General features: G+C 49.8%; 1 protein-coding gene across 1 annotated transcript in view; it reads right to left on the bottom strand.

Annotated features, from left to right (window-relative positions):
• Nucleotides 1–623: 623 nt before the first annotated feature.
• Nucleotides 624–10,631, bottom strand: part of LOC145339567 (baculoviral IAP repeat-containing protein 1-like) — a 35,034-nt gene continuing 25,026 nt past the window's right edge. The window contains 4 exon segments of the mRNA XM_080184060.1: nucleotides 624–1,525; nucleotides 2,367–2,531; nucleotides 4,112–4,198; nucleotides 7,381–7,542. Coding sequence (XP_080040186.1) covers nucleotides 1,155–1,525; nucleotides 2,367–2,531; nucleotides 4,112–4,198; nucleotides 7,381–7,542 — 785 coding nt within the window. The 3' untranslated portion in view covers nucleotides 624–1,154.

The raw sequence follows: 10,631 nt of genomic DNA, 5'->3' as shown, positions 1-10,631 counted from the left end.
CAGCAGGTTTCAAAAGGGACACTGCAACCTTCTTTCCCCTCTCGCTTTCGCAGGTTGTTCACACCCGTTACCAAAATCGAATTCCAACTTCACAAACTTAACTTTGCCACAACAGAATGAGAGACAAACAAAGGGATAGTCTGGTCACAGGCTTGGATGGACTGAAGGGCCTCTCCCCTGCTTTATTGCTCTCAGGCAGAGTGAGGGGAGGTTTGGCATTTAATTGTAATTTGATTTATTATTGTCACATGTACTGGGATACAGTAAGAAGTATTGTTTCTTGTGCCCTATACAGACAAAGCATACCATTCATAGAGTACATAGAGGAGAAGGATTTGATTTGATTTATTATTGTCACATGTATTGGGATACAGTGAGAAGTATTGTTTCTTGTGCCCTATACAGACAAAGCATACCATTCATAGAGTACATAGAGGAGAAGGATTTGATTTGATTTATTATTGTCACATGTATTGGGATACAGTGAGAAGTATTGTTTCTTGCGCTCTATACAGACAAAGCATACTGTTCATAGAGTACATAGAGAGAAGGAAAGGAGAGGGTACAGAATATAGTGTTACAGTCATAGCGAGGGTGTAGAGAAAGATCAACTTAATGCGAGGTGGGTCCATTCAAAAGTCTGACGGCAGCAGGGAAGAAGCTGTTCTTGAGTCGGTCGGTACGGGACCTCAGACTTTTGTATCTTTTTCCCTGGTGGAAGAGAGAATGTCCGGGGTGTGGGGGGTCCTTGATTATGCCGGCTGCTTTTCCCGAGGCAGTGGGAAGTGTAGACAGAGTCAATGGATGGGAGGCTGGTTTGTGAGATGGATTGGGCTACATTCATGACCCTTTGTAGCTTCTTGTGGTCTTGGTCGGAGCAGGAGCCCATACCAAGCTGGACTTATAGATAGGTTCTTAGTTAAATGAGACTTATGGGGAAAAGGCAGGAGAAAAGTATCAGCCGTGATTGAATGGCGGAGCAGACTCGATGGGCCGAGTGGCCTAATTCTGTTCCTATATATCCGGGAAGAATGCTTCTTATCGTGCTTCTGTGAGAATTGCCGAGAGCTGTAGCGGACATGCCAAATTTCCTTAGTGCTCCGCGAAAGCAGGGTGGGCATGGGGGTGGGAAATGGGGCCACTCGGCCCTCTCTTCACCCCTCAGTCACGATGGTGGGCGTGAACGGGAGCGTCCACTGCTGCAGCACACGCAGACGTCTAGACTGAGGGTGGCTCTCCTTCATGGCGTTGAACATGTTGAAGTCCATGGCATCCAGCATCCAGCTGAGCATCGAGATGTTGACCAAGGAGGGCAGTCGGGAGACACACTGAACTAGGGCCTTGCAGGTGTCGGGCTGGAGTTTCAGCTGGTTGGTGTACATGCGGGAGATGTTCAGCTCCCGCAGCTCGCCCATGTTGTCCAGGGTCAAGAAGAAATCCCTCCAACCCAGGTTGCTGAGGTCCTCGTTCATGCTGAGGTCCAGAGTCTGGAGTTTGGAAAGGTGCCCGCTTTTAGCCACTTCCGCTGTGGTGGGAGAAATGGCGGGGGTGTGGACGGATAAAGGAGAGACAAGTCAGCATCCACATCAGAGAATTCCCTACAGCACAGGAGGCCATTCAGCCCATCTAGTCTGCACCGACCACAATCCCACCTAGGCCGTATCCCCATAACCCCACCTATTTACCCTAGCTAATATCCCTGACACAAGGGACAATTTAGCATGGCCATTCCACCTAACCTGCACATCTTTGGACACTAAGGGACAATTGAGCATGGCCAATCCACCCTAACCTGCACATCTTTGGACACTAAGGGACAATTTAGCATGGCCAATCTACCTAACCTGTACATCTTTGGACACTAAGGGACAATTTAGCATGGCCAATCCACCTAACCTGCACATCTTTGGACACTAAGGGACAATTTAGCATGGCCAATCCACCTAACCTGCACATCTTTGGACACTAAGGGACAATTTAGCATGGCCAATCCACCTAATCTGCACATCTTTGGACACTAAGGGACAATTTAGCATGGCCAATCCACCTGACCTGCACTGTGGGAGGAAACTGGAGCTCCCGGAGGAAACCCACGCAGACACGGGGAGAACGTGCAGACTCCGCACAAAGAGGCCAGACTTGAAACTGGGTCAATGAGGCAGCATGTTAACCACCGTGCCATCATTGCTCCACCATTGGAGGCCGTGCCTTCAGATGCCAGTGGGGAGCCTAAGCTCCGGAAACCCCTCCCTGCTTATCCCACTCCTCCATTGGGATGCCAAAGCTATCTCATTGCCCAAGCTCTTGGTGTTTCCCCGTGTTGCCTCTGTGATAAATTCCATTGCCCCTCTGGCGCAATGACTCACCCAGTCTGACCAAGCTGCGGTCGTCCAGACCCTTGGTGATACTCAACGCCCTGAGTCGCGGCAGGTTCTGCAGCTGTTCAGCTAAGGGGATGGCAGCCGCGATGTCCCCATCGCTCCGAGAGAGGTACAGCTCCTCCAATGTCCCGAGGGAGCCAACGGCACGGGCTGAGGAAGGAAGATCGGGAAAAGATTCACCACAAAACCAGCTCTCAACTCTCCCTCCACTTCTGCTTCAAATCATCCCACACTCCCGCCACAACACTCTTTACTGACCGTGTGGGAGCAGAGCTAGGCCATTCGGCCCATTAATAGTGCTCCGCCATTCCATGAGACGGGTCCAATGCCTCTTGGAAGGTCTAACACAGATGGGAAATACACAGCAAGTGGCAGAATCCTTAAGTGTATTACATTTTGGTAGATCGAACCAGGGCAGGACTTACTCAATGGTAGGGGCACTGGGGAGAGTTACAGATCAAAGAGATCTCGGGGTACAGGTTTGTAGCTCCTTGAAAGTGGAGTCACAGGTGGACAGAGTGGTGAAGAAGGCATTGGGCATGCTTGGTTTCATCGGTCAGAACACTGAATACAGGAGTTGGGACGTCTTGTTGAAGTCGTACAAGACATTGGTAAGGACACACTTGGAATACTGTGTACAGTTCTGGTCACCCGATTATAGAAAGGATATTATTAAACTAGAAAGAGTGTAGAAAAGATTTACTAGGATGCTACCGGGACTTGATGGATTGAGATATAAGGAGAGGCTGGATAGACTGGGACATTTTTCCCCTGGAGCGTAGGAGGCTGAGGGGTGACCTTATAGAGGTCTATAAAATAATGAGGGACACAGATCAGCGAGATAGTCAATATCTTTTCCCAAAGTTACTCAGTTAACCGTAGGGCACTGGGGACAGTTACAAAGAGATCTCAGGGTACAGGTTCACAGCTCCTTGAAAGTGGAGTCACAGGTGGACAGAGTGGTGAAGAAGGCATTCGGCATGCTTGGTTTCATCAGTCAGAAGGTTGAATACAGGAGTTGGGACGTCTTGTTGAAGTTGTACAAGACATTGGTAAGGACACATTTGGAATCCTGTCTACAGTTCTGGTCACCCTATTATAGAAAGGATATTATTAAACTAGAAAGAGTGCAGAAAAGATTTACTAGGATGCTACTGGGACTTGAGTTATAAGGAGAGGCTGGATAGACTGGGATTTTTTTCTCTGGAGTGTAGGAGGCTGAGGGGTGATCTTATAGAGGTCTATAAAATAATGAGGGACACAGATCAGCGAGAGAGTCAATATCTTTTCCCAAAGGTAGGGGAGTCTAAAACTAGAGGGTATAGGTTTAAGGGGAGAGGGGAAAGATACAAAAGGGTCCAGAGGGGCAATTTTTTTTCACACAGAGGGTGGTGAGTGTCTGGAACGAGCCACCAGAGGTAGTAGTAGAGGTGGGTACAATTTTGTCTTTTAAAAGGCATTCAGACAGTTATATGGGTACGATGGGTATAGAGGGCTGTGGACCAACCGTGGGCAATTGGGATTAGCTTAGGGGTTAAAAAAAAGGGGTGGCATGGACAAGTTGGGCCGAAGGGCCTGTTTCCGTGCTGTAAACCTCTCAGACTCTATGGCTCTCCCCCAGACAGCAGCGGAAGGAGGTCCAACTGTTTGGGAATCCCAGGAAAAACTTGCTGTTTGCGATCCTCACTAGTCCCACAGCACTGGGCCACACGGCGGGGAAGCCAGCTTACCGAAATCCTCCGATTCCTCCGTCTGGGAAAAGTTGTGTCGGGGAATCCCCAGGACCTTGATGTTCTGGAACTGGCCGAGCGAGGCCGCTGGAAGAGACAGAGAGAGCAGACGGAGTTTGAGTTTTTCCGCGCCGGAAATATCCCCCTGAACCGGAGGATTCCTCAGCCAGAGGGAGTGGGGAATCTGTGGAACTCTTTGCCGCAGACGGCTGTGGAGGCCGGGCCATTGAGACAGAGATAGAGAGGGTCCTGGTTAATAAGGGGGATCCAGGGGGAAAAGGGCAGGAGAATGGGGGTGAGAGAAGTATCAGCAGTGGCGGAGCAGGCTCAAAGAGAAACACAGCACGGCAAACAGGCCCATCGGCCCAACCAGCCCGCACCGCCATCTTAACATTGTGAGTGCCCTCCTCTACCTCTGACCTTTGTCTACGCCTATTGGGGAAGACTGAGGGGAGACTAATTTTAGGGACAATATCTGTCAACACCAACCTGCCTAAGAGCTGGGGTGCGGGAGGAAACCGGAGCACTCGATGGGCCGAGTGGCCCAATTCCGCTCCTCTGCCTTACGGAATCACGAGGTTTCGGAGCGTCGCTCAGCGGACGAAGAAGCAACGTTGCGAAAGCTCGTGCTGCCAACTGAACCTGTTGGACTTTAACCTGGTGCGGTGAGGCTTCTTACCATGCCTGCCACAGTGGGGGGGGGATTAGCAGGGTAACTACGTGGTGTTACGGAGGTAGGGGCCTGGATGGGCCGAACGGCCTTCCTCTGCGCCGTAGGTTTCCCAGGGTCCTGCGCGAGTCGCTCTCTGGAACTGCTCTTGAGGAAAAGCGGGCTGATTCCCGGACTGAAAGGTGAAGGAGAATTCAATCGCCCGGGCTTTGACTCACTGGAGTCGAGAAGACTGGGAGGGGATCGCATATAAAATCCCGAGGGGAGGGGACAGCACAGCCAAGGTACGGGAAAAATATTCCCACTGTTGGGGATGTCCAGGACTTTGGGGGGGGGTCAGAGTTGAAGAATGAGGAATATAACAGAGACGGGGAAGGAACTTCTGCACTCGGAGAGTCGCGGAATTCTCTCCCACGGAAGGCCGTTCAAAAAGTTACATTTATCTATTCGTCACAAGTCCGGCTTACATTAACACCGCAATGAAGTTACTGTGAAGGTCCCCTAGTCGCCACATTTGGGCGACACTGAGGGAGCTCCCTAACCGGCACGTTTTTCGGAGGAAACCCACGCAGACACGGGGAGAACGTGCAGACTCCGCACGGACGGTGACCCTGAGCTGGGAATCGAACCCGGGTCCCTGGCGCGGTGAGGCGGCAGGGTAGCACAGTGGGTTAGCGCTGCTGCTTCACAGCTCCGGGGTCCTGGGTTCGATTCCCGGCTCGGGGTCGCTGTCCGTGCAGAGTCTGCACATTCACCTCGTGTCTGCGTGGGTTTCCTCCGGGCGCTCCGGTTTCCCCCCCACAGTCCGAAAGATGTGCAGGTTAGGTCGATTGGCCATGCTGAGAGATTGCCCCTGAGTGTCCAGGGATGCGTAGGTTAGAGGGATTGGTGGGTGTAATATATGGGGGTAGGGCCTGGGTGGGATTGTGGTCGGTGCAGACTCGATGGGCCAAAGGGCCTCTTTCTGCACTGTAAGACTCTATCTATCTATCAGTACTAACCCATTGTGCCACCGTGCCATTAGATACGTTGAAGAGTGGGCTGAGTGCAGCCCTTGTGGTCAAGGGGCTAGGAGATAAAGCGGGAGTGGGGTACGGATGGCTGAATGGCCCCCCCTCCTGCACCTGTTTCCAACGAGACCCGACCTGTCCAAAATTAGACCCTCCGGACAAAAACAGAGAGAGAGAGAGAGAAAGAGAAAGAGAGTGGCGTTATAAAATCTGAGGTTGATTCCTCCCTCTGAAAAGTCACAGCCCAAAGAGGAATACTTCACCTTGCAATTTGTAAAAGGAGTGCGTGAGTTAGTGTGACCAGCCCTTCAGCAACCCCCAGTGGCTAAGTACAAAATAACTCCCTGACACGCTTCTGAAAATCAAGACGTAACAATTTATTTATCTAACTAAGTCGGAACAAATTAACTACACTATCAACAAACCGAATAGATCCCTTCTAGCTATGAACTATTTCTGAATAAAACAAGATTCTGTCCATTAAACACAACTCCCACACATTAACAAAATAAATTTCAGTCAGTCTCTAAATTACAACCAGGTTTTGCGACCTCCAGAATATTCGGGGTGTTCTCTGTTGATTTTTCTGCCTGGAATTTCTTTGGTACCTTTGCTTTGTAGGTGAATCTTTCTCTAAGGGATAGGTGAGGTGGCACGGTGGTTGACACTGTTGCCTCACAGCACCAGGTACCTGGGTTCAATTCCCGGCTCGGGGTCACCGTGCGGAGTCTACAAATCCTCCCCCATGTCTGTGCGGGTTTTCTCCAGGTGCGCCACTTAACTCCCACCATCCAACAATGCACGGGTTAGGTGGATTGGCCATGCTAAATTGCCCTCAATGTTCAAAGATGTGTCAGCTAGGTGGACTGGCCATGCTAAATTGCCCCTTAGTGTCCAAAGATGTGCAGGTTGGGTGGATGGACCATGCTAAATTGCCCCTTAGTGTCCAAAGACGTGTAGGCTAGGTGGATTGGCCGTGCTAAATTGCCCCTAGTGTTGCTGGGGGGGGGGGGAGGGAATGATGGTTAGCAGGGTAAATATGTGGGGTTACGGGAATAGGGCCTGGGTGGGATTTGGGTGATACAGCATTGATGGGCTGAATGGCCTTCTGCTGCACTGTAGGGATTCTATTATTCTCTCTCACTTGAGAGAGAGTTTAGAGCTCTGAGCTCTGGCAGGTGGCAGTTGCTCCCTCCCCGCTTTGTCCCACCGACTCCCTTCTTTTACACTAGTGATGAAATATCAGTATTTCCCACAATAGGATTGGTCCCTGGTTGTCAAAACCATCAGATTTAAAGCTAATAGGTTCTTGGTATCTAAGTGCCCCAATTGAAATTGATAGGCTAAATTGAAAAAGTCATTGTCTTGTTAAAAACTGGCCTTTGGGGGAAAAAAAAATTCAGTCTGGGCTCTCTGTGTACTCACACTTTCAAAATTCCAAGCACAGATAAAGCACTACCTTTTAAAGTAGAGTTTTACACACGCTAAATTCCAACTTCCTATCTCCCAAACTGCAATGACGCGACCCAAATTCGCAACAGCGGAAAAGGGAGAAGAAACAAGAGGGTAAAGGACGCGGCTTCACTGACCTAAAGCGGAGGTTTCCCTCGAAGAGAGGTGAAAGTCAGTCAGCGTTAGCTCCTCCAGTCGGGAACATGTGGATAAGGCGCCGACGAACTCCTCAAACTCTGGGACCCTGTTGCACTTTAGACGGAAGATGCGGAGCTCAGGCGCGTTCCTGAGGACGCGAGCTACAAGGAGGAAGAATTCACACGTGAACCAAGAACCAGGGCCGGAAGGGGACTCCAGCAACCCCCAGTGGTTAAATACAAAATAACTCCCTGACACGCTTCCCAAAATCAGGATGTAACAATTTATTTCTCTAACTTCGTCGGAACAGATTAACTACACTATTAACAAGCCGAATAAATCCCTTCTAGGTATGAACTATTTCTGAATAAAACAAGATTCTAATCGTTAAAGATTTAGATGAGAAAACGGGCTGCCCAAAGGTGTATTTCCACCCCTTAGTGTCCAAAGATGTGCGGGTTAGGTGGATTGGCCATGCTAAATTACCCCTTAGTGTCCAAAGATGTGTAGGTTAGGTGGATTGGCCATGCTAAATTGTCCCTTAGTGTCCAAAGATGTGTAGGTTAGGTGGATTGGCCATGCTAAATTGCCCCTTAGTGTCCAAAGATGTGCGGGTTAGGTGGATTGGCCATGCTAAATTGTCCCTTAGTGTCCAAAGATGTGTAGGTTAGGTGGATTGGCCATGCTAAATTGCCCCTTAGTGTCCAAAGATGTGCGGGTTAGGTGGATTGGCCATGCTAAATTGTCCCTTAGTGTCCAAAGATGTGTAGGTTAGGTGGATTGGCCATGCTAAATTGCCCCTTAGTGTCCAAAGATGTGCAGGTTAGGTGGATTGGCCATGCTAAATTGTCCCTTAGTGTCCAAAGATGTGTAGGTTAGGTGGATTGGCCATGCTAAATTGCCCCTTAGTGTCCAAAGATGAGTAGGTTAGGTGGATTGGCCATGCTAAATTGCCCCTTAGTGTCCAAAGATGTGCAGGTTAGGTGGATTGGCCATGCTAAATTGCCCCTTAGTGTCCAAAGATGTGCAGGTTAGGTGGATTGGCCATGCTAAATTGCCCCTTAGTGTCCAAAGATGTGCAGGTTAGGTGGATTGGCCATGCTAAATTGACCGAGTGGTTAGGGTGCAATGGCCGTACTAAATTCTCCCTCAGTGTTACCCAAACAGTTGCCGGAGTGTGGCGACTGGGGGAGTTTCACAGTAACTTATAGAATCCATACGGTGCAGGAGGAGGTCATTCAGCCCATCGAGCCTGCATCAACAACACTCCCACCCAGGGCCCTATCCCTGTAACCCCCCCATATTTACCCTACTAATCCATCTAACCCGCACATCTTTGCACACTAAGGGGTAATTTAGCATGGCCAATCCACCTAACCTACACATCTTTGGACACTAAGGGGCAGTTTAGCATGGCCAATCCACCTAACCTACACATCTTTGGACACTAAGGGACAATTTAGCATGGCCAATCCACCTAACCTGCACATCTTTGGACACTAAGGGACAATTTAGCATGGCCAATCCACCTAACCTACACATCTTTGGACACTAAGGGACAATTTAGCATGGCCAATCCACCTAACCTACACATCTTTGGACACTAAGGGACAATTTAGCATGGCCAATCCACCTAACCTGCACATCTTTGGACACTAAGGGACAATTTAGCATGGCCAATCCACCTAACCTACACATCTTTGGATACTAAGGGACAATTTAGCATGGCCAATCCACCTAACCTACACAGCTTTGGACACTAAGGGACAATTTAACACTTAACCAGCATATCGTTCGGACTGTGGGAGGAAACTGGAGCACCCGGAGGAAATCCACATAGACACGAGGGGAGGGGAGAACACTTCTATGATCATCCTAAAACTGATGGTCTGCAGGGTGGTGTCCTCAGCCCCTTGCGAGACTCCACAGAGACAGTGACCCCCCCAGCCGGGAATCGAACTCAGATCCCTGGCGCTGTGAGGCAGCAGTGCTACCACAGTTAGATTACGTTACTGATCAAACGGAACGGGCTTGTTTCTCTGCTAACTTTAGGAGCTCGAATCTGGCTGTCTTCCCTCAGAAAGAATATGGATTTAGCCCCCGAGAGGGTTTTTTTTTTAAATTCATCTGTGGGCGTCGCTGGGCTGGTTCCAGCATTTATTGCCCATCCCTAGTTGCCCCTTGGAGGGGCAGTTGAGAGTCAACCACATTGGCTGTCTCTCTGGAGTCACATGTAGGTCAGACCGGGGTAAGGACGGCAGATTTCCTTCCCTAAAGGGAACCGGATGGGTTTTTCCGACAATGGGTCATCAGTAGTAACGTAGAAACATAGGACATTACAGCACAGTACAGGCCCTCGATGTTGTGCCGAGCTACGTCTGAACCCAAGATCAAGCTATCCCAATCCTGATCATCCTGGTGTGCTCCATGTGCCTATCCCTTCATCCCTTCTTCCAAGTCATTGATAAAAATGACAAATAGCAGAGGACCCGGCACTGACCCCCACCCCCACCCCCACGCCCACGGTACACCACTGGGTAACTGGCCTCCAGTCTGAAAATCTTCCCTCCGCCACCACCCTCTCTGTCTTCTACGAGACAGCCAGTTACTTATCCAATTGGCCAAATTTCCTTCTATCCCATCCCTCCTTATCTCCTTCAGTCCAAAGATGTGCGGGTTAGGTGCATTGGCCGTGCCAAGAAATTGCCCCTTAGTGTCCAGGGATGCGTAGGTTAGAGCGGATTGGTGGGTAAAATATGTAGGGATATGGGGGGGGAGGGCCTGGATGGGATTGCGTTCGGTGCAGACTCGATGGGCCGAAGGGCCTCCTTCTGCGCTGATTGATTGACGAGCCGACTATGGGGAACCTTATCAAACACCTGACTAAAATCCATGCACATGACATCAACTGCTCTACCTTCATCCACACACCTCGTTGCCTCCTCCAAGAATTCAATCAAGTTTGAGAGGCAGGACTTACCCCTCACGAAACCGAGCTGACTATCCTGGATTAAACTGAATCTTTCCAAATGGTCACAAATCCTCTGTCTCAGGATCCTTTCCACTAACTTCCCGACCACCCAAGAAAGACTAACTGGCCTATAATTACCGGGGTCACTCCTATTTCCTTTCTTGAAGAGAGGAACAACTCTGTAGATTCTTAATTCCAGATTTTTTTTTTTAAAAATTGAATTCCAATTCCACCATCTGCCGTGGTGGGATCCGAACCCGGGTCCCCCCGGAACATTAG

The sequence above is a fragment of the Carcharhinus amblyrhynchos genome, unplaced genomic scaffold (assembly GCF_965287045.1).
Source record: "Carcharhinus amblyrhynchos unplaced genomic scaffold, sCarAmb.v2.hapA scaffold_539, whole genome shotgun sequence".
Taxonomy (NCBI): Eukaryota; Metazoa; Chordata; class Chondrichthyes; order Carcharhiniformes; family Carcharhinidae; genus Carcharhinus; species Carcharhinus amblyrhynchos.
Note: the sequence above shows the minus strand (reverse complement) of the source record. Positions and strands in the feature narration are given on the sequence as shown.